We start from the raw sequence: 24,517 nt of genomic DNA, 5'->3' as shown, positions 1-24,517 counted from the left end.
ATGTTTTATTTCATTTACTGTATATCCCATGTTGCTTTTTCTTAACATATCTCCCTTTCTTGATTCCTCAATTGAGAAAGAGTTCTGGATGTGGAACACCCAAGATATGCTATTCCACCCCACATTTGGGTGATAAAAACTTAGCAAGGGAAAAGGAAGCAACACCATATAAGCCAAGGTCTGTCTGCTCCTAGTGCAGAAAGGTTCCTCCTGCAATAAACTATGTGGTCTTCCAGATATCAGAAAAACCTTTTACTGAGTAAACCAATCCAGGCAGCCATTCTGGTAGGCTGAATAAAAAGCTTTGCAAAGTTGTTCCCTGTCTCTCTGTCTCCAGTGCAGCTCTCTCACAGCTCAAGGTTATGAGATATTCTTAGGCAGACTTTCCTGAAACCCACTGCAAGCATGCCAGATGCAGAAATATACTCTACTGACTGTTTCTACTGACTTGTCTTTCTTCATTGCAAACACAGATGACTTTGCTCCCTTTCTATTTTTTTCCTTAGCATATCCCTGCAGCCAAAGAAGGTTCAGAGCACAGTCACAAAAGAGCAGCTGCTTTGGGAAGGGAAACCATAAAGACTCAGCCATACAGTGAATTAATTTTAGAAGGGAAACATCCATCCACATTTGATGTTACTTACCTGGAATACTACATTTTCCCCAGCAAACCTTCCTTGGCAAATACAACTCTATCTCTGCAGAAGAGGAAAAGATGCCTAGCTTTCCTTCTCCCTCCTTATATCTCCTCCACCTGGTTGACTGAGTCCAGCTGTGGATTGTTTCTGTGAGCTTTGGAATGGGCTCTGGGAATTATAGTTCACAGCTGGAAGAACCTTTTCCAAACCCTGCTGTGAAAAGAAAGCAAGGTTTTACTGTCTCTTATTTTTCCTAATTTCACCAGAAATCTTTCAGTTCTTCATTATTTGGACTGCTGTGCCAAAGCCATGCTCCGGTCCTAAGGACTGGAGCGTAGCTTTGGCGCAGCTACTGGCCTCTTAAAATGTTTATCATTCAAACAGCAAACCTCCAGTGCTATTCAACATGTTTATCAACGACTATGAGGAAGCACTTAGGGAGCTAGATATACTTAGGCTGGAGAAGAGATGGTTAACAAGTGACATGTTCTTGTTGTTATTGTGTGCCTTCAAGTCATCTCCAACTTATAACAACCCTAAAGTGACCCTAAATATTGTTAACACACCCTGGATACCCTTGTGTTATTTTGGGGTACTGTTTTTTTTGTTTTTTTTGTTTGTTTGTTTGTTATATTTCGTTATAATAGCAGTTACGTAGAGGCCAAAGAGCATGAACCTGGAAAGGACATGGTGACCTCTAAGTGAACTTCTCATGAGTGGTCCCATAAAACCTGAGGGCATGTGGAAAGGACCTGTGTAACTTAATGGGTGTAAGTATTGCTTCTTGCCAACTCCCTGCCATATGCATTTCCTCTGGAAGGTCAAAGGCGTCTGTCAGCCTAAAGCAGTAAGCCAATCTCCCATGCTAGCCTCCACTGTACTTCCCAAGGCCTCATCCCATCCCAAACACTCTGGGGTTGTCCTGATTTTATCACTGCTTGGTTAAATCAATGTCACTACCATCAATAAAAATATTTCTTTTGTAACCCTGAAGTTAACACCATCAACCTGGTTAAAATAAGATGCAAGCATAAGAACAATTAACAGGATATAAAATTCATGGCTCATTTGTAGGGATCTAGCAAATGTAGAAAAATATTAACACCATAATCAATTGTTTAGGAACATAGGAAGTGTGCGATAACTTTCCTTAAACCTTTTGCTGTTTTTAAAGGGCATATCCCAGGCAGCTGAAGAACCTGAGATGTACAGGACAGAAGGGTCTGGGCCTATTCTTAGCCTCAACTAAAGTAGACCCATTCAGTCCAAAGGATTTACCTACATGTTGACCCTGCATGGAATAATGGCCTGAATTGGTGTACTCAAATTCAGAGTAGCAAATCGAGAGAGCCTGAACTCTCCATAGAAGCTAAAATTACTAAACATTTTTTTTTTTTTTTGGTATTTTGGACATATCATGAGAAAGCAGGACTCCCTAGAAAAGGCAATATAGCTTGAGTATTTCTTATACAAAATGCTTGTGACCAAATATGCAAAATAATAATAATAATAATAATAATAATAATAATAATAATAATTTTTATTCATATGTCCTGCCTCTTCCAAAGATCGAAGCAGGATTACATCATTAAAATAATACAATGCAATTGAACAGTCAATAAAATACTACTGAATTATACATTACTATTAGTTCCTTAAAATCTCACACTTTTCCAGGTTTTGGAGTACCTGTATGTACAAATATGTACATATAGTGAGATGTCCTGGAGATGGGATCTAAGTCTAAACATAAAATTTAGCAATGTTTCACATACACATGATCCTGGAGGTAATTCTAAACAACATTTTTAGTAATTTTGTGTATGGAACAAAGTTTGTGTAAACTGAACCATTAGAAAGCAAAGATATCACTATCTCAGCCACCCATGAAAAATTATTTGAGTATTTCAGATTTTGGAATTCTAGGTAAGGAAGGCTGAACCTGTATTGCTTGGTAAGGTGAAAGGCAGCAGGAAAAGACCACATTGCAGAAGGACAGCCTCCACCAGGGAAGCCATGGCCCTGAGTCTGCGAGAGCTGAGCAGGACTGTTGTTGACAAGGGGACTTGGAGGTCTCTCATTCACAGGATCACCATGAATTGGAGGCAACTTGACAGAAGTTAACAACAACTAGTAGGATTAGGCCAAGTGGTTTGTAGTTATCCTTCACGGGTTGCATACCCAATTAGACTGGGGGTTAGTGGAGATGGGGAGAAAACTATAAAACTGAAGGGGGAAACTTCAAGCACCTCTTTTTCTTTCTTCCGCCTTCCCTTTCTCTCCTTGTCCCAGTTAGTCCCTCCCTGTCCCAGTTGGTATTGTATATATACACATGTAGAAGTCTAAAAATTTTAGTCAAAAAACCAACTCCCAAAAGCTGGGTCGACTTATCCATGGGTCTGTGTATGTACTAGACTTTCTTATCAGAATAGAAACGATCCCCTTTGCTGAGTAGTAAACAACGAGAGCTTAGTTCATCCTGGGAGAACTTAAAAGAAGCACCAGCCCCCTCTGCTCCCTCCATTGCTGCTATGCTTCTGGCCTTTTTAAAAAAACTTGGGTGGGAAAATGGTGATGTCTTTGGCATTGACTTTCTTTGCTTTGTCCACTAAAGATTAAGTGTAACACATATAGGGAGGTACTCTGTTGGTTCATCTGGGAGGTGCTGGGGTCATGGGACTATAAGAATAGCTGTGGGCTCTCATGTGCCATATGGGGCACTTTCCCCCAGGCCCTGAGATAAATTGATTTCCCCTCATCACATCATACCATATTTTCACCTTAGCCACATAAAACAATGTACATGTAAATACATTTAGGCTGTGCATATGATATTGTACAGTCAGCCCTCTGTATCCATGGATTTTTTAAATCTACGGATTCAAGCATCCACAGCTTGAAAATATTTTAAGAACATATCAATTCCAAATAGCAAACCTTGATTTTGCCATTTTATATAAGGGGCACCATTTTACTATGCCATTGTATTTAGTGAGACTTGAGCATCCATTGATTTTGGTATCCACGAAAGGTCCTGGGACCAAACCTTAAGATATCTTTAAAGGCCATGTAGAGAATGTCACAGAGACTGAAGGGTCTATCCATGGCTATCTATCAAAGTAGGGACATCAAAGTAGCTACATAGAACTGGGGCAAGATGACCCTGTGTGCTTACAAAGAAGAGTCATGCTGGATCGAGCCTACAGCCTTCCATGTCCAGTATCTCACAGTAGCCAATTGTGTGAAACCAGTTGCTGATGTGAAGCCCATCAATTAGACATGGAGGCAAATATATCTCCTTCTCACACTATTGGCAATTGATACATAAAAACATTATGCCTTTGGCAGCAAAGGAAATTTATATCTGCTGTGATAACCAGACATTGCTGGCTACATTGTGGTAGCAAAATCCAACATTCTGAGCATGTGCTGTGTGAAGTAGTTTTGCCTTCAGTTCAGTTCATTATCAAGCTCTTGCTACAGTATGGGGTTCTGTATTATCTCTTTCCTGTATGTGTGCCAAGGGATGGTTTGAGACAGACAGTCTTTCTCCTATGTGTATGTATTTGTGTCTTCTAAGGTTTGAAATCTGACTGAAGCTTTTCTCACATTCTAAGCATTTGTAAGGTTTCTCTCCAGTGTGCATTCTTTGATGAACACGAAGGTGCTCACTGCGCCTGAAGCTCTTCCCACATACCTGACATGGGTATGGCATTGAATTCTGGTTGAATCTCCTTTTAGATTCCAAGCATTTGTATGGCTTTTCATGTAAAAAGGATAGAAATGCTTGGAGCATTGAACATTTTCCAGGGATGTTGCTTTTTGCAAAATCTGAGCTTTGAGTAGTTTCACCCTCTGGAGAGATTCTCAGAAGAGCATTAGGGCACTTCTCATGTGCCTTTTCTGTTTGTTGTTCTTGTCCAGATAGAAGCAGTCCTCTCAAACAGGGAAGGGATTTGTCTTCCCTGTTGTTTGTGTGGTTTCCCTCCAGCCTTGTTGGTACACCTTGAATGCAGAAGTCCTTTTTCACTTCTTTGTCTTCTGCTGAGGCTTTGTGTTGTTCTCCTTCATCCTCATGCACACCATCAGCTGGAATAGGTATACACAGATCAAGCTTAAATTTGGGATTAAAATAGAAAAAATATAGATACATTTGTGAATTTGAACCCACTCTCCTTCCTGTTTTAGAAGGCAACTGAACTTTGCATCACTTCAAAAATAGAAGTTATAGAACTATAAAAGAGATAATAGAACAAAATCCTGACATAGTTTTGTTACAGGACACACTAAACAAAATCATGAATGGGCTTTCCTCACAAACTTTCTGGGAAGCAATTTGTTGCACATGGGACATAAAATGCAGTGGAGTAACCATTTTATTGACTAAAACCTGTCACTTTATGGTTACCAAAGAGTTAAAAGATAAGGGGAGATAACTATAGTAGGCTGTTATTATAATCCAAATAAGCAAAGAATAAAATAAAATTAATCCTTTATGTACATTCTGCTGTCTAGGAGCTAGGGGAGTCACTGAAAGGCATGCTATTTTATCATGTTAATATGATATTTGATAATAAACTGGACAACTCATCTAGTCACACCAGAAAAGACAATAAGGAGTTGGAAATTGTTAAACTGCTAGATAATTATTCATAGGTAGATTCCTGGAGATTTTTGTAGCCAGCTGTTTAATATTATATCTGTCCCTTAGATAAATAGCAGACCTATTCTAAGACTGAATGTATATTAATCTCAAAATCTTTAATCCAAAAAACTGCACGATGCAACAGTTGCACAACCAACTGCCCCATGTGCTCTGTCACCAATATTACCAATACCAGTCCTCTACATTGGTGGGGGTTAGGGGTGCAGGATCACCACAAAAATAGAAAAACAATGGAACCTAGGTATCTGTTGGGGTTTGGTTCCAAGACCTCCCGTGGATACCAAAATCTGTGGACGCTCAAGTTCCATTAAATACAGTGGCATATTGAAATGATGTTCCTTATATAAAATGCAAAGATAAGGTTTGCTTTTGGGGGTTTATATTATTTTTTAATATTTTCAAGACATGGATGGTTGAAAACATGGATAAAAAAATCTGTGGGTACAGAGGGCCAACTGCACTGCAAATATCTCTAGGCTTCCCCAGAGATGTGGCTGCGGATGGGCCAGGAAGAGGAGATGGGGTGCCACTACCACCATGATCCTTGGGGGAGCTCACTCTGGCTCTTCCCCAGGCTTGGGGTTCCCTGCCTGCGTCTCTCTCCCACATGGAGACACTGGGTGCAGCGGAGGTAAGTAGCCCAGGAGGGCCTCTGGGAAGGCCACAAGGGTCATCAGGGGAGCAGAAACCTGTCCTCTGCTGGGCACCTTTTCTGCCTCTGTGCCATCTGTCAGGAGGGACAGACGAGTGGAGCACAGCAATGGGTGGACAGATGCCTGGAGGGCTGGCTGACTAGTGAGTGAATAGGATGAGGGCTCATCTGGCAGGAGGGTGGCAGGCAGCAGGCAGGAGGAGGCAGAGGCCATCTAGAGCCATCATTCAGTGGGGTGACATTTAGCAGCAGCAGTGATGGAGGTTTCTCAGGAACATCTACTGCATCCAGCTTCCTGTCTGTCCACTCTCTGTCCAAGGCAAACAACAGTGCATACTGCTCTTTCTCTCAGTCTAAGCTCTTTCTCATCACTCTGTACAGCCTCCTGTCACTCTCATTCATTCTTACTCTACCTTTCCTGGAAAGAAGGGGGAGAATAAAAGCCTAAAGGAGTCTGAAATTCAAACAAGCAAAATCCAATAAACCCAAACTGTGAGTGTGTACTAAGCAGAGGATGATGGGCATTAACTCAAAACCATTCATACACTAAATATTAGGCCTGGTCCATGTAAACTATAACTAAGTAAATGGCCCACGGAAGCATATCCAGTTGACTCAAAACTGTTGCTGTCGCTCGTATCTTAGCTCACATATTGTATCTATTTTTCTTCCAAAAAGAGGTGGGTGCAGCTTGCAGAGGTCCCAGGAGTGATGGGAAATGGGAGTTGGAGGTCACCCCCAACATTGTATTTTAATCTATGTTGTATCACGCCTTGAGCCTTGGGAGGAGGTGTATAAGAAAATTAAAAATATATTATTAATTATTACTATTATTATTTACAAGGCATTAAATTATTATCAGCATTTACTGTTTTGACCTTCACATAGCAGTACCATCTGCTTTTAGCCTGAGTGGCTTCTAAAGTTTTCTGAATAAGCCCTTAGCTCACAGAAAGGCAGCTGGAGAATGTTCAGGGGTGACCTCCAACTCCATTTTCCAGCACTCCTGGGACCTCTGCAAGCTGCACCCACCACTTTTTGGAAAGAGAATAGATAGGATATGTGAGTTTGATGTGTTTAATACACAGGTTAACACACACAAACATAGGATTGGGATGGCCACTACACATTAAAATCATCCAGATTTAAAATTTAAAATATAGCAATTTAAAATTTATAGTTTAAAATTGACTGGGTAGATTCTCAATGGAGTTTGATCAACCCAAGAAAGGTTGGAAATCTTACCCAGAAAGACAAAGTTCCTCAAATTTTCTTTTGTCACTTCCTGGTGCAAGGTCCACTGTTCCTGATCCAGGAGGGCCCTCTCCTCATTGGTGAAATACACGGCCACCTCATCAAAGGTCAGTGGATCCTGAAACCAGAAGAAAAGTTTTTCTATTAACATGACACAATCTTCTTCTAAACATAATCCAAAAAAACACTTACGGTGGAAGTTCTGCTGGAGCATGGAGGCCTTACCAAGCAGCCTTTATGGACTTCACACTGTGAAACTAAAAGAAGGTACAGACACTTCCAGACTCATGGAGACAGGAACTGGACAAAGTACTAGGGTACATAGAATGTGACTCCTCAGGGCCATTGGAAACCAAGCCCTATGAGGAATGACTTAAGGAGCTGGGGATGTTTAACCTGGAGAAGAGAAGGTTAAGAGGTAATATGATAGCCCTGTTTAAGTATGTGAAGGGATGTCATATTGAGGATGATTTCCTTGATTGAGTCTGTCCATTAAGCATACAGTCTTCTTCTTTTCACTGCCTTCTACCTTACCAAGCATTATTGCCTTTTCTAATGAGTCCTCTTCTCATGATGTGTCCAACATACAATAGTCTCAGTTGACTCCTCTTGGTTTCTAGGGAGAATTAAGGACTGATTTGCTATAGGACTCATTTATTTAACTTTTTAACAGTCCACGGTATCTGCAGAACTCTTCTCCAGTACCACATTTCAAATGCGTTGATTTTCTTCTCACCAGCTTTCTTCACTGTCCAGCTTTCACGACCATATATAGAAATGGGAACTATGATGGTATGGACCATCCTCACTTAAGTATTTAATATCTTTACACTTCAGGATCTTGTCTAGGTTCTTCATAGCTGCCCTTCCAAGTTCTAGGCTTCTTCTGGTTTCTTGATTGTAGTCTCCATTCTGAGTAATGAGTGAGCCAAGGTATGGAAAATCTTGAACTATTTGCTTCATCATCTACTTAAAAATCATGTCAGTCGGCTGTGGTCATTATTTTTCTTTTCTTAATGTTCACCTGTAAACCTGCCTTTGCCCTTTCTTCTTTGATTTTCTTCAGTAATCATTCCAAGTCTTTGTTATTTTCTGCTAGTAATATGGTGTCACCTGCATATCTTAAATTATTGATGTTCCTTCCTCCAATTTTCACAACTTTTTCCTGCAAGGCTGCATCTGCATTGCAGAAATAATGTCGTTTCACACCACTAGCCATGGATCAATGCTAAGAGATTTGGGGATTTGTAGTTTTGTGAGATATTTAGCCTTCTGTGTCAGAGAGCTCTGGTGCCACAACAAATTACAAATTCCAGAATTCTACAGCATTGAGCCATGGCAGTTAAAATGTTGCCAAACTGCATTATTTCTGAAGTGCATATGCAACCTGAGTCTAAACCTGCTTTGTGTATGTTATATTGAGCATACAAGTTAAACAGACATGGTGATAAAACATAGCCTTGCCGACCCCCTTGCCAACTGGAAAGGTATTGAAATGGTTTCTAAATACCTGATCCTTTTGTACAGATGCTGTTTCTGCTGAACCACGAAGAGGAGATAAGCCAGGACATCCTACTGATTTCTGTGGTCCGTATCCTGTGTGGAAGATGGCAGGAGGAGTGTATAGTTAATATTCATATCTGGATCTGTTTTAGTCTTGAACTGCCTCTCAAAGCAGAGTATCACTGAAACTGTTTTTGGTGCATTTTCTGGTTTCAGATTCATTGGACATGCCTGCATACCTAGCCAACCCACAGCTTGGAAAAGTTACTTTTTTTCTACTTCCGGGTCATCCAAACTTGTGGGTTCTGGAATCTGTTGTCCAACAAATACAGTTTGACCTTCCTTTACGTTGGGGATCCGTTCCGGACCCTGCCGCGTAAGGGAAACACCACGTAAAGTCAGGCCCCATTAGAAACAATGAGGCTCGTTCCCGCAGCATGCATCTGGCTCGCTGCGGGATGCACGCCATGGGTGCGTGCCCCATTGTTTCTTCCAGGGCGCAGGAGAAGCCTTTCTGGCACGGCTCCCAGTGTATGCTGGAAGCCGTGTATAGCGCACCCACGTATGACGTGGGCACACTGTATAGCATTTCCATTTTTGTGTGTGCAGTAATTTGAATTATTGTACAATAAATATACAAAAATACATATAACTTAAATAGTTAAAAATGAATTATTTTCTGAAGGCTAATATCTACCCTTTTGGAACTCAAACTAACATTAAAAGCAGCTATGTCACATTCAGGGCATATTTATGAGGGGAAACAACCAAACGGAAACATCCCCTCAATGCTTACCCAGGCAGGCAATATCACTGTCATCCTCTTGTATGATCCACCTCAATGGCTGCCTCTCTCGGAGGTAGGATGGAGACACCTCTGCCTCGGGAACAGCTTTGGTCTCTTCTGCAAATAGGCTCTTCACCAGAAAGAACAGCAGGATTCAGGAAAAAGGAGAGAAGGATTAGAAACAGATTGAGCTAGGATAAAGCCAGGAAGGGAGGAGAGGAGGTTATATCCCTTTCTTGAATGGTTACTACAGGTTGAATCTCTCATATCCAAAATGCTTGGGATCAGAAGAGTTTTAGTTTTTTGAATATTTGCATATATGTAATGAGATCTTGTGGCGATGGGACCCAAGCCTTAACATAACATTCATGTATGTTTCATATACAGTGGTGCCTCGGGTTACGAAATTAATTCGTAACGCGGCCGCTTTCGTAACCCGAAAAGCCTTCGTAAGCCGAATTGCCATAGGCGCTAATGGGGAAAAGCCGCGATTCCGTGCGAAAAAGCCGAAAAAAGCACCAAAGTTTTTTCGTAACCCGAAAAAACATTCGTAACCCGAAACAATAATTCCCTATGGGATTTTTTCGTATCCCGAAAATTTCGTAACCTGGGTATTTCGTATCCCGAGGTACCACTGTACACCTTACACATATAGCCTGAAGGTAATTTTACAGAGTATTTTTAAATAATTGCATACATGTAACAAAGGGTGCATCTGCACTGCAAAAATAGTGCAGTCTGACAGTGCTTTAATTGCTATGGCTCAATGCTATGGAATTTGGGATTTTGTAGTTTTGTGAGCTATTTAGTCTTCCCTGCCAGAGAGCTCTGGTGCCATAACAAACTACAAATGCCAGGATTCCACAGTACTGAACCGTAGATGTTAAAGTGGTGTCAAGCTGCATTATTTCTGCTGTGCTGATGCAGCCAGTACACTGAAGCAAAGCTGTCACTAACTCAGCTCCCCATGAAACATGATTTGGATGTTGGATATGGGATGCTCAATCTGTAGAAGGAAAAGAAGGGAAATGCTGGGGATTTCTTCTAACCTACCCCCTTGTAATGGCCTCACCTGCTCCTTTTGCTGCTCTGCCTGACTCAGGAGGAAGCCTTCGGCCAGGGCTACCGCCTGGGAACTGCTCTCTGCCCCACATTCCTTGACCCAACCGGCCATCTCTGGAGGGAGGATAGCCAAGAACTGCTCCAGAATGACCAGGTCCAGGATCTGAGCTTTTGTGCGTCTTTCTGGCTTCAGCCACTGGCAACAGAGTGTGTAGAGTTGGCTGCACACTTCTCGGGGTCCAGCAACCTCCTGGTAGTGGAACTGCCTGAAGCATTGTCGCAGTATATCAGAGCCCAGGGTGTCTTCATCCACAGCTTTCTTCATCAGTGTTTCCCTGAATTCTATACTGTCAGCTCGAATGGTACAAAAGTCTTTCCTGAATTCGAATCCAATGATGCTCTGATCTCCCATCTTCAACAGATATTCCACAGGGCCAAATGAGTGGCTGGATATAGTTCTTAAAGCAGGGCTGCACAAACTGAAGGAGCAACAAGGGCAGGAAGATACAGATACCTGCAATGCCAAAAAGAAGATCTATAAATGTGTGTGTGTTTAATGGCATAACCTGGTTTTAATTTTGTCCCGGTTGTTTGTGTTTTAACTTTTGCATTTTGTAGATTTTTAACAACTTTTTCAGTAGTCATTAAGCCATTTTGAATCCAAATCTGGGATAGAAATAGAAGCAGCAGCAGCAGCAAATTCATGTTTGAACACTTCATTTGGTGGTCCCTATGTAGACTTGTCCGCAGCTGCATGGTATGCAGTAAACTCCTGTGATTGTCAGAGGGTCTCTCCTGTCCTTCGCTGAGGGCAGCATTTGCTGGATTTTCGTGGTCAGTTTGTAGACCATTTGGAGGTTGTGTTCCTCACCAGTTTCCCTATTCTATCTGTGACTCCTTAAAAATACCTTCCCTTTTGGTGGTTGTTTGTCTTTGCTCCTATGGGTTTTTATGGATTCTACCAACAGAGAGATGCGGTAGCCATGGGTAGCCTTCTGACAGCTAACTTTTACATGGAACACTTTGAAAAGCAAGTCCTGGAAACAGCACTAAAAAACCCAGAACATGGTTCCGATATGTGGATGACATTATCACCCTTGGAGCCACAGAGAAGATCTGACCATGTTTCTGAACCATCTGAACAACATCCACCCAAACATCCAATTCAGAACGGAAAAAGAAAAGGAAGGAGCATTGTTATTCTAGGATGTTCTGGTTATCTGCAAACCAAACCAGCGGTTAGGCCACACAGTATACCGAAAACCTACACATACAGACAGATACCTGTACAAGAACTTCAACCATCACCCAGGACAAAAAAGAAGCACATTAAAAACACTGGTAGACCAGGCAAAAGGCATCTGTGAACCCCACTTCTTGAAAGATGAATTAAAGTACCTAGACTGGGCTCTACAGGCTGATGGTTTCTCCAACTCAGACATCAGAAGGGCTAACAGACCCAAAACACATAAAAACTCCAAACCCTCATAAAAGCTCAAAGCACTCCTAGTGCAAAAACATACTGCGGAAATAACCCGGTTTAACTGCTCTGGCTCAGTGCTAGGGGATTGTAGTTTTGTGAGACCTGTGTTGTGGGGGTTGTGTTGGGGGCTTCTCTGTCAGAGAACCCCCAACAAAGTACAAGTCCCAGGATTCCACAGACTTAAGATGAAGGTCCAAAACACACTGCAGAAACAACCCAGTTTGAGATGGCTTTCACTGCCCTGACTCAATGCTAGGGAATTTTGGGGACTGTAGTTTTGTGAGACATATAATTTTCTCTTTAAGAGAGCTCTGGGGCCACAACAAATTACAATTCCCAGGGTTCCCTAGTCCTGAGCCAAAACAGTTAAAGCAGTTTCATACTGGATTGTTTCTGCAGTGTGTTCAAATCCATGCTCCTGAGTCCTGCTCCAGAGGGAGAAACTGCTGTAGGGATTCCCTCTGGGCTGAAGGTGGAAATGGAGGGCAGGTCCTGGAAAAAGGAGGACACCCACTGCAGCCCTTCACCCCAAATACACTTTTGGGGGAAACTCACCAAATCTTTCCAGGGTGGGAAAAAGAAAAGAGAGGTTTAAACCCTGCCGAAGGGCTGAGCAAAGGTGGCTCAGATCCCCTTCTTTGCTCCAGTTGCTTCAAGCTGGAAGGAGAAGGAACCAAAAAGTTCCCAGGTTCTTCTTCCAACCTGAGATCCCAGAGATCCTTCCATTTACTCCTCTGGAGGACTCCCTCCCCTTCCTTGGTCCTCTCTAGGAATCCTTCCTCCCTCTCCTTGCTGGTTTTAACCTTTGGAAGACCCAGAGGATTGGAATTTGGAAACTGTAGCCAAGAGATCAGAGGAAGGCAACTTGGGATGAAGCCACATTGTTGCAGCAATAAAGGATATTCAGGAGTAGCCCTGCTGGCCATACAGCTAGTACAATAACATCCAAAATCCACAAAACAGTGATGCCTTTGTTAGGCCAGCCAAAATTCAGAGCCATATTCCTGGGGAATATCAGGATGCAAAGTACAATAACACCCCAAATCCACAAATCTGAGATGCTTTCATTAGGCTATCCCAAAATTCAGAGCCCTGTTCATGTGCAAGACCAGGATGCAAAGTACAATAACTTCCATAATGTACACCTGCCAAAAAAACTTGGAGGCTTCTTGGAAAACCCATTGCCCTCTGCCTACAAGAAGCCAGGCTGTGGCCTCCCAGGAATGGAGACAGATTGGATGGGAAAAGAAGAGTCCTGTTGCTATGCAAATAGACTTTAAATTTCCTGGACTTTGTTAAATTCCCAATTGCCACATAGCCAGAAGGAGAAGGACAGAAACAACAAAATGCAAGCATCTGACTAACATCTCCAATGGGTTTTTTCCCTCCTGTTTGGTCTGTAGCCTCTTGCCTGATGAAGAAGCCAGTGGAGCTTTGAAAGCTTGCAATGAGTATATTGTGCATTTTGGTTGGCCAATCAAGGCATCGCTGTTTGTGGATTTTTGTTTGAATTTGCTAAATGGCCAACACAGCTACCTCTGTATATTTTCTCAACAATAATGTAGTTACTATTACTGTTATTATTATCTGAAATGCTTGGGACTAGGATATTTATTTATTTATATCCCATCTTTCTCCCAAATTGGGACTCAAGGTGTCCTCTCTCTCTCTCTCTCTCTCTCTTTCTTTCTTTCTTTCTCTCTCTCTCTATATATATATATATATATATATAAACCACATTAAATATATTAAATATATTAAACACGTTAAAACATCACTTTAAAAAAAATTAAAATAATCCAATGAAAACAGTAAAAAGTTTTTAAAAAATACAACATACAAAATTTAAAACTTACAAGGTTAATAATAATAATAATAATAATAATAATAATATAGCAGTTACTATCACTGTTATTATCCAAACAATGATACATTTATTGGACCAACGAAAATCCACAATTACATGTTGTAGCAAGCTTTTGAAGCCACAGTGGCTTCTTTAACAGGCAAACAGGAGAGAGAAAAAAATTGAAGATGTTATTATTACTATTATTATTATTAAGCTTTATTAATAGAGCGCCGTAAATATACACAGTATACACAATCAGTTAAAAATAGAACAAAATAAAATAAAATAAAACAAACCTACATATTAATACGTTGCATAATAGTCATAGGCCTGCATTTTCTGTTTCTGGACTTTTAGTTCAGATGGTAGGGAGGGCTATCTGCAGGCTATTACTATTATGATTGGATGGGAGAGGCATGATGATGATGATGATGATGATGATGATGATGATAATAATAATAATAATAATAATAATAATAATAATAATAATAATAATTCCAAATACTTGGGACCAGAACATCAGCCTGCATCCTAAGGGTGCTGGAAGGCCTGCCGTCCAGCAGGTGGCGCGCGCGGCACAGAAATAGGGGGCTCCCAAGGAAACCGTGAAGGCAATGACTGCAGCAGCAGAAGTGAGTTGCAGGGAATGCAGCAGTGGTGCTGCTTGCTGGGCCTGGCATTGCCTATTGCCCTTTGAGCCCAGGAGGTCGAGGGTTCAATCCCAGGCCTCTCCAGTTTGGAAATTGGATGCCTTTCAGGAAAAGGGTGGGGGGAAAAACCCACCTTGGGGAATCACATTATTTGGAGTAGATGGTCAGGTCAGGGTGGGTGAGATTTGGATTAAACTAGCCTTCTGGCTAATTCCAGTTTGGAATTCTGGGAAAGAGGGTATTTTGCATGCAGTGGGTTCTCTATGCATTACCTATCCTGTGCCGCAATATATTTGTGTCACATTGTTTCTGTATCAAATCTGTTTACATATTTGCCATGCAAAAACTTAGAAATAATCCAGTTTGACACCAAGAAAATCTAGGAACTGTAGTTTGTTGTGGCACCAGAAGGCAAAATGTCTCACAAAACTACAGCTCCCAGGATTCCATTGCACTGAGCTAGGGCAGTTAAAGCGGTGTCAAGTTGGATTACTTCTATAGTGCAGATGCAGCCAAAAGTGATCCTAAATGATTTCTCAGGGTCCAGCTGCAAAATACCCCCGAAAGAGGTGACACTGCCTTTCCCCCTCTTTCTCTGAGGGTACCTCTACTCTGCAGAAATAATGCACTTTGGCATTGCTTTAACTGTCGCAGAATCCTGGGATTTGTAGTTCTGTGAGCTGCAGAGCCTTCCCTGTCAAAGAGCTGTGGTGCCACAACAAACTACAAATCCATAGCCTTTGAGCCATGGCAGTTAAAGTAGTGTCAAATGGCATTATATCTGCAGTGCCAATTAGAGCCCAGGGTGCATCTACACTGTAGAAATAATGCAATTTGATACCAGTTTAACTGCCATGGAATCCTGGGGTTTGCAGTTTTGTGAGAGATTTAGCCTTCCCTGTCAAAGAGCTGTAGTGCCACAGCAAACTACAAATCTCAGGATTCCATAGCCATTGAGCCATATCTGTGAAAGCGATATTAAATGGCGTTATTTCTGCAGTGGTGATTTTGGCATTATCTCTGCCAAAAGAGTGTTGATGCCGCACCAAATTACAAATCCCAGCATTCAGTAAGGTGGCACCATGGCAGTTAAAGTGGTGTCACTGTTTCTACAGTGTAGATGTCACCCCTCTTCTGGGGTATCACCCAGTGTGGTCCACACCCCACTTGTGACGCCACTGACCATCCAAATGTTGGATCAGAAAGGCCTTTGGTCTGATCTAGCCTGGCTCTTCTTCTTGATCTCAGCCTTCACCTCTCTTTTCTCTTTTCGCAGGAGAAAATCCCACTCAGAGGAAGCATCTTGCAGCAAACCGGTTTGATAAACTTGAAGCCATTAAGGACTCTTGATTGTTGGCTTTGCTAGGGAGGGACACAGCCTACTCAGTTGTGCCCACATACCACCACTTTGGAAACTTCACTCTCATACCTCCCAGAGAATACAGTGGGAACTTGTTATCCGCTGGGGTTTGGTTCCAGGACCCCCCCCCCCCCCGTGGATAACAAAATCCGTGGATGCTCCTTTCCCTGAATTGCACCAGTTGTGAGGAATCTCTTTCTACATCTGTGGTGTTGAGAATACCCTAGAAGATTGTGTTATGTAGGTGTGTATTTTTCTTCTCTCTTCCAGGGTCTGGTGACTTTTGAGGAGGTGACAGTGTGCTTCACCCAGGAGGAGTGGGATCTCCTGAACCCAAGCCAAAAGGTTCTGCATCGAGATGTCATGCAAGAGAATCACGTCAATGTCGCATCTTTGGGTAAGGAGCGCACTCTTCTTTGCCTCAGCTTATCAATATTTATGCCAAGGATGGGTAAACTTACGTGTAGCACTTTGGGTCCTAAGGAGCAGCTTCAGAAGCCCTTCCAGACCCACTTGCCCCAATTTTAACTCTACAAGCCAATCTTCAGGCAATTTTTCACACATAACAACCTCAAAATTATCAAAAGCACTGAAAACCACCTGCAAATGTGGTTTGGTCTCCCTTTAAATTCTATTAAAAAAACAAAAACAAAACAGGACTGAAAATAGCCCCAAATGGCAACCAAACATGATGTTATGTCACTTCCAGCATGCCACAATTCACCTGTGTGGCCTGGTGGGGGTAAGGGGGCATTAGGGGAGAATGACCCCATCCTCCTACACAGTTCCCCATCTGATTTACACTCTATCTAAGGCTGCATCTGTACTGCAGAATTAATGAGATTTGACGCCACTTTGCCATGGTTCAATAGCAAAAGCAAGTACATTTCTATACCACTTATCAGTGAATTAAGCACTCCCTAAGTGGTTTACAATGTGTAAACTAGTTGCCCCCAACAAGCTGGGTACTTATTTTAGCAACCCAGCAAGGCTGACTGGACCTTGGAGCCCTGGCCTGGGATCGAACTTACAACTTTGTGGATGCAGTACAGGCATTTAACCACTGTGCCACTAGACTCCCTAATGCTATGGAATTATGGGATTTGTAGTTTTTGTGAGATATTTAGCCTTCTCTGTCAGAGAGTTCTGATGCCTCAAGAGACTACAAATCCCAGGATTCCATGACAATTAAAGTGGTGTCAAACAGTATTAATTCTGCAGTGGCAGCAGCCGTAGAGCCTGGACAATTAAGGTGAGTGGAATTTTTAAAAAAATGAAAATTCTCAAAATCCCCCAGTGTCCATGCTTTTTGGGAAGTCTAGCATGGCTTCAGTTACAGATCCCTGATATCTTTAAATATCAGAAGGGTGGTTATGGGAAAGATGAAGTCAGCTACTTTGCTGCTCTTTGGAGGTTAAAAGCCAAAGTGATAGATTAAAATTATAAGAAAAATTTTGCTAAACTTTAGGGAATGATGGACTCCACTTTGTTGAAGCTTTCAAAACAGGAGCTGGGTGTCTGTCGCCCATGAATGCCTTAGTTGAGGATTTGAGCACTGGTGAGGGGGTGCACTAGATGACGATTGGAACCCCTTCCAACTCTATAGTGCTAGAACACATGAATTATTTTTAGAAAGCAACAGTCTAAGCAATGTAATTATTTAATTTCAGGTTGACTCTCCCTTATCCCCAGGTGGCCATACACCCTTCCTTCTGGCATCATATTACAAGCGTGACTTCCTAGCCTTTGTATAGGTTGAGTCTCCTTTATCTGGAATTCCAAAATCCTCCAAAATCCAGAATTGTCTACCTGGGTGGCTGAGAGCATGACACCTTTGTTTCCTCATGCTTCAGTGTACACCAAGGTTATTTTGTGACCAAAATTATTTAAAACATTTTGTACTTTCAAGCTATGTGTATAAAGTGTATATAAAACATAAATAAATTTCATGTTTAGTCTTGGGTCCTAGATATCCCATTATGTATATGTAAATATTCCAAAATATAAAAAAAAATCCTAACCATTTCAGGTCCAAACAGTGGCGTTCCCCTACCTGGGGCCATGGGAATTCCAAGGATGGGACTTTTGGGGGTAGCGCATGCTTCCTCCCCCCATGCCACCCTGACAGCACGGGGGGGAGGCCCAACAAGGTGTCACCCCCTTCCTGGGGTATCACATGGTACAAGTTGCACCATTGCAGCACCCTAGTGACACCACTAGTCCCAAGCATTTTGGTTAAAGAGACTCAACTTGTATAGCATGTTAATGTGGTTTACCATAAAAGAAAATATTATAAAACCATGAGCTTAAATTAATAAATTGACTATACTGCCCAGAGCCTACCTTCTTAAATGCTGCCTTAGTCAACACATCTAAAGGACATTCGTTTGGAGACACAGTCACTGTAGACTGAAATTTGATCCCCAAATATGGCCTTCCAGGTCTTTTGGACTTCAGTTCCCAAAATCCCAGACTACTGGGCAAGATGGCTGAGGCTTCTGGGAGCAGAAGTCCAAAAAACCTGGAGGACCAGAGTTTGGGAGCCATTGCTCACATTTAAATTGTTTCTTTTTTCATTCTAGTTGCTCACATGGGTCACTTTGAAGAGAAAACAGATCAGCAGGAATGCTGTGCTCCAGTAGAACCAAACCAGACATCCCAAAGAAGGTTGAGAAAATGCATTTCCTTGCAATATGGAGAAAACAAAGCCACTAAGAATCAGCGCTGTCCAAGGAAGCAGCAAAAAGCCCAATTAAGAGGTGCCCCCAAGAGGCAGAGAAACTTTATTGGGACAAGAATGAGCAAAACTATTTCCAGCATGGAAAACTCCACCCTTGCGGAAGAAGAGCCACAGGCTGCATGTGATGAAGGTGGCAAGGAGAAGCTATGTCTTCCTAAATCGAAGAGAATCTACAATCAGGAGACCCGTTTCAGTGCACCGACTGTGGGAAACGCCTGAGCCGCAAAGACCATTTGACACGCCATCAGCGACTCCACCAGGAGGAGAAGCCGTACAAGTGCTCTTACTGTGAGAAAGCCTTCAGTCAGAGTTCCCAACTGATCACACATGGGAGAACGCACACTGGGGAGAAGCCATATGAATGTCCGCAGTGCAGGAAACATTTCCGTACATGCACAGGCCTCGGCCATCACAAAAGGATCCATGTGGGAGAAATAGTCTACACTTGCTCTTACTGCGGGAAAAGTTTCCATCAGAATTCACGTCTTCTCATACATGAGAGAAGCCACATCGAAGGGCACCCATACAATTGCTCCATCTGCGGGAAGAGTTTCAGCAGTAATTCAGAGATTGTTCGCCATGGACGGACTCACACTGGAGAGAAGCCTTACAAATGCTCATTCTGTGGGAAAATTCACTCAGAGTACTCACCGTATTGCACATGAGAGATCGCACACAGGAGATAACCCGTATAAATGCCCAGTGTGTGGGAAGCGCTTTAGTTGCAATTCACTCCTTGTTGTACATCAAAGAATCCACACTGGGGAAAAGCCATTTAAATGCTCTGCCTGTGGGAAGAGCTTTGGTTCTCGGTCGCACCTTATCGTACATGAAAGAATTCACACGGGGGAAAAACCATACAAGTGCTCAACCTGTGGGAAGGGCTTCACTTGCAAGTCATACCTCATTCTCCATGAAAGGACCCACACCGGGGAGAAACCCCACAAATGCTCTGTCTGTGGCAAGAGCTTTGGTCGTAACGCAGACCTTGTTATACACAAAAGAACCCACACAGGGGAGAAAGCTTACCACTGCTCCACCTGTGGGAAAGGCTTCAGTCGCCACAAACATCTTGCTGCACATGAAAAGACCCACATGGAGGTATTCACATTAATAATAAAATAATCCATGGAGGGATAAAAGTTCCGAGAGTGTGGGAGGAGACTTTTATCCACAGATCACAACTTCAACCTACGTTGGATCAGGATGGTCCTAGCAAGGCTGTATATAGTGCAGAAGGTTTCAATGGTTACAGTCCCAGAAAATGTCTACTTAAAGCAGGGATGTGCAACCTTGTCAAGGGCCATGTACCTTTCAGGATGATCTGCTGAGGTCCATATCATAGATGTGGATGGACCCAGAGCCAAATATAGGCAAACTCATACATTTCCTCTCCCTTCCCTTTTCTCCCTCCTTACCTAGTAGGCTGCTGAGGAAGGGACCAATTGCTGTTGCAGAGTCATGAACTGATTTTTTGAGGAGCCATTGCTGAGTACCCTTTGGGTTTATTGAAAACCGGGCGGGGACATTCCCTAGGCTCCAAAACTGTGAACATCTTGGCTAAAAGCGGGACATGGCAACCCTACTTCAGGATGAAGAGGAGCCATTGCTGAGCACCCTCGGTCTGTCGACCAACTACAAATGTGGAGACAAAATAGGCAGATTCAAATGTACAGCACCTTTTGATTAGCAAGGACAGCACTGACAAATGACATCTCACAAATCCACACAGTACAGTACTTGGATTTGGGGAATGAGGGTAGAGTTCCCCATGAAACAATATATTGGTGTGACAGTGTAGAATGCAAAGTATTTTGGGGAAAGGGAGGATCCTGATCTCAAATGTGCAATTAAGGGCCTTTAGCTTTACAAAAGACCTGTTTGTGGCAAAGATTAATACTACTACAACAGGTTTGTTATTCTAAGTCAACACAGTTGCCTGTATTTGGGGACTTTCTGCAGAGGGAATTTCTGTGGCAATTGTCATGATAGTCTCCTCTAGTTCAAAATGTATCTCTGCACCCCTTCCTATGGTTTATTGTGCCCTCCAATGACTATCCATGGTCATTGCTGAGCATTCTGATGACCTTGGTGCATGCAACATGGGGCAGCCCTTGGAGACTTGTCCAGATCATAGAAGCCAATTTCAGAACAGGACACAGATTCTCCACTTCATTAACTTTCTTCGGTTATCACAGCAAGAATCAAGGAGTATCTTCAGACAAATATGCTCCATTCATTGTTGAGACGGAGAATAGCTTTTATATGTCCTGTCCAGTTGGAAAGTGGTATTGGTAGCAGTTAAGAAACAGACTGAAGTAAAGCAAGTCTTTCTTTGTTGTGAATTCTAGGCTATTAAAGGCCAACCTCAGGCTTCACTCTTTATAGGACTGGTAGCTGTATATTGGGCATACCACTTTGCTCTGCTGGAATTCAATAGATTTTAGATGTGCAATTCAGCAAGACTGCACTGTGTTGCCAGTTATGTGTTCCAAATCACCCCAAGCGGAAGGTTTGGGATATGTATTTTTGAAGGGGGAAGTAATGCATTCTTTAAAAAAAGCCATGTTACAAGTATGAATGTTTTACCTTGTTCTTTGCCATTAGTGTCAACACTGAGGCCATATCTTAGGCTGCATCTGCATTGCAGAAATAATACAATTTGCACTGCTTTAACTGCCATGGCTCCATCCTGTGGAATTCTGGGATTTATAGTTTATTGTGGCCCTAGAGCTTTCTGTCGGAGAAGGCTAACTATCTTACAAAACTACAAATCTTCGCATTCTGCAGCATTTAGCCATGGCAGTTAAAGCAGTGCCAAACATGCATTATTTCTGCGGCTTTAATTATAGTACTTTTTTTTTTTAAAAAAAGGGTTGCTTTTCTTTTCTTTCACTTCAACTTCTTTGCTAGATAAACCTTTCTCCTTTTAAAAAAATATTGGCCTGTTACAGACTGCCAAAATAAAGCTGCTTTGGGTCTCTTTGGAGGTATGCTATTTAAATTATGCATGGGTCCTAAGAGTCTGGAGGTCGCGCCAAAGCCACACTCCATTCCTAATCACTGGAGTGCAGCTTTGGTGCAGCTTCCAGATTTTTAGGATGCATGCATCATTTAAACAGCATACAGTGGTACCCCGGGATACGAATGCGCCGCCTTACGAAATTTCCGGGTTACGAAAAAAATCCATTAAAAAAAACTGTTCCGGGTTACGAAGGTTATTTCGGGTTACGAAAATTTTTTTGGTGCTTTTCGGCGCTATTTCGCACGAAATCGCGGCTTTTCCCCATTAGCGCCTATGGCTTTTTCGCCTTATGAAGATTTTCGGGTTACGAAAGCGGCGGCGGAACGAATTAATTTCGTAACCCGGGGTACCCCTGTACCTCCAAAGAGACCCGAAGCAGCTTTATTTTGGCAGTCTGTAACAGGCCATTGTCTCACATTTTGCCTTGGGTATTCAAGAACACTGTACTGTACTTTTTGATTCCCAAAAGCCCACATTTTTGATGACACCTTTCTTTAAGACCACCAAATGCAACAAAATTCTAGATGCTTTGTTATAAGCCGGTCCTCTATTTTAATTTTTCTTCTTCAAGCTGTTCTGTATTTATTTATGATTAAGTTGGCTATATGCCTGGAACTATCATGCTCTTGGTCTTACAACATACCGCTGTCTCCACAATCCAACATCTCCTTACCATAGTGTAAATGCTTGCATGAGGAAATATGCAATATGAGCACTAAGCAACCCCCATGTAGAGCAGCAACACTGAAAGTATGCCATTGTGGAACGCACAATGCACAACTGCAATGCAAAATATAGGGATCCGCAGCCACAATGCAAAGTTTAGGATGCACTACCTCAATGCAAAATGTAAGGTGTACAACCGCATTGTGCAACCACAGTGCAGAATGTAGGATGCACAATCTCAGTACAACACATAGGATGCACAACTAGAATTCAAAGTATAGGATACACAAACACAAAGCAAAATATAGGAAGCGCAACTGCAAAGTGCAACCACAATGCAAAGTATAGGAAGCACCAACTCAGTGCAAAATATAGGATGTACAACTGCAATGCGCAGCCACAGTGCAAAAGGAAGCACAATCACAATACAAAGTGTATAATGCACCACTACAATTCAAATAATAGAATACACAGCCACAAAGCAAAAGATAGGATGTGCAACTCCAGTGTGCAACCACAACGCAAAACAGGATTTCCCTTGATTGATTTGTTGCTGTTTATTCCCAGGATAATGGCTGTTTAATTATGACATCTTGTGAAAATCTTTGCGCGATTTTCATTGGATAATAATTGTTTAAAGCCCTGATTTTCCCCGTGTGATAATTATGGCTCTGGAGACCAGAGTTTGAATCCCGGCTCAACCATGGAAATCCCTGGGTGAGCTTGAGCAAGTCACAGACGCTCGGCCCTTATTAAAGTGACCTTGGGCAAGTCACACTCTCTCAGCCTCAGGGGAAGGCAGTGGCAAACCACCTCTGAACAAATCTTGCCAAGCAAATGCTATAATAGGGTGGTCATAAGTTGGAAATGACTTGAAGGCACACAACAACAACAGCTAGAGCGTGCCTGGCGGAGATACCAGCACTTATCCGACAAGGCTCTCCTAGACCAACTTTTGGAGGACTATGGAGAGGCGATAGATGCAGCAAAGAACTTGTTCTTTGTTGCACTTATCGCGTCCGCGGAGTCGCGTCCAGCAGAGCTGTTCAGGGTGGTGAGGGAGCTAACTGCTCTGAACCCTATCCTTGAACCATCTAAGGCGTGCTGTGACCAATTTAACAACTTCTTCGCGGATAAAACCTCTCAGATAAGGGAAGGTCTTGATGCTAGCATTGGTGCAGAACCCGGAGTAGAGGCATCCAGAGCTTCCGTGGACTCGGTTATACTGGATCACTTTGAGTCTGTAAGTACCGAGGATGTGGACAAGATCCTTAGAAGTGTTAGGAAGACAATTTGCTCCCTCGATCCCTGTCCCTCATGGCTAGCGGCTCAGGGGGGACCGGTAGTAACATCCATGTTACACCATATACTTTGGTACCCCGGGTTACGAAATTAATTCGTTCCGCCGCCGCTTTCGTAACCCGGGATACTTCGTAAGCCGAATAGCCCATAAGCGCTAATGGGGAAAAGCCGCGGCTGCGCCGCGGCTCCATTTGAAACAGCGCAGAGGTTTTTTCGTAACCCGAAAAAACCTTCGTAAGCCGAAGCAATAAATCCCTATGGGATTTATTCGTATCCCGAAAATTTCGTAACCTGGGTATTTCGTAACCCGGGGGACCAGTGTAATTAATACATCATTGAGGGATGGGCAATTTCCAGCTAGCTTAAAATTGGCCATTGTAAAACCATTGCTAAAAAAGCCCTCCCTTGACCCCCTGATGCATAATAATTATCGGCCAGTATCGCTATTGCCATTTTTGGGTAAGGTGATCGAGAGGGCGGTTGCAATCCAGCTTCAATCGATCTTGGATGAAACAGATTATCTGGACCCATTTCAAACCGGCTTTCAGGGGGGCTACAGGGTTGAGACTGCCATGGTCGCCCTGGTCGATGATCTCCGTCTGGGCATGGACAGGGGTAGCGTGTCCCTGTTGATGCTCTTGGACATCTCAGCGGCTTTCGATACCATAGACCATGGTATCCTTCTGGAGCGCCTGGCAGAGTTGGGAATTGGGGGCACTGCACTCCAGTGGTTCCGATCCTACCTCTCCGGGAGGTTCCAGATGGTGCAGCTGGGGGACGTGTGCTCTGATAAGAGGGCCCTTACATCTGGGGTCCCTCAAGGAGCCATTCTGTCCCCCATGCTCTTTAACATTTACATGAAACCGCTGGGAGAGATCAT

At 42.7% G+C, this 24,517-nt stretch overlaps 1 protein-coding gene and 1 pseudogene across 3 annotated transcripts; one reads left to right on the top strand and one right to left on the bottom strand.

Annotated features, from left to right (window-relative positions):
- Nucleotides 1-3,591: 3,591 nt before the first annotated feature.
- LOC121921972 (zinc finger protein 213-like) lies at nucleotides 3,592-14,299 on the bottom strand. Of its 3 annotated transcripts, none has more exons than XM_042450790.1 (6): nucleotides 14,195-14,299; nucleotides 10,573-11,076; nucleotides 9,510-9,630; nucleotides 8,721-8,806; nucleotides 7,202-7,328; nucleotides 3,592-4,727 (listed from the first exon to the last, which is right to left on the bottom strand). In XM_042450790.1, exons 2-6 carry the CDS (start codon nucleotides 10,972-10,974, stop codon nucleotides 4,105-4,107), a joined length of 1,359 nt encoding a protein of 452 aa, XP_042306724.1. In that variant the 5' UTR covers nucleotides 10,975-11,076; nucleotides 14,195-14,299; the 3' UTR covers nucleotides 3,592-4,104. The 3 variants fall into 3 exon arrangements, with proteins under 3 accessions (XP_042306724.1, XP_042306725.1, XP_042306723.1); XM_042450791.1 differs by lacking the exon at nucleotides 14,195-14,299 and adding an exon at nucleotides 12,601-12,795 and having other exon boundaries at nucleotides 3,592-4,752; XM_042450789.1 differs by lacking the exon at nucleotides 14,195-14,299 and adding an exon at nucleotides 12,601-12,795.
- A 209-nt stretch (nucleotides 14,300-14,508) lies between these two features.
- LOC121923550 lies at nucleotides 14,509-21,342 on the top strand (annotated as a pseudogene).
- Nucleotides 21,343-24,517: the final 3,175 nt, after the last annotated feature.

Source organism: Sceloporus undulatus, chromosome 2 (genome assembly GCF_019175285.1).
Source record: "Sceloporus undulatus isolate JIND9_A2432 ecotype Alabama chromosome 2, SceUnd_v1.1, whole genome shotgun sequence".
NCBI lineage: Eukaryota > Metazoa > Chordata > Lepidosauria > Squamata > Phrynosomatidae > Sceloporus > Sceloporus undulatus.
This window is presented reverse-complemented; position numbering and strand designations above follow the sequence as displayed.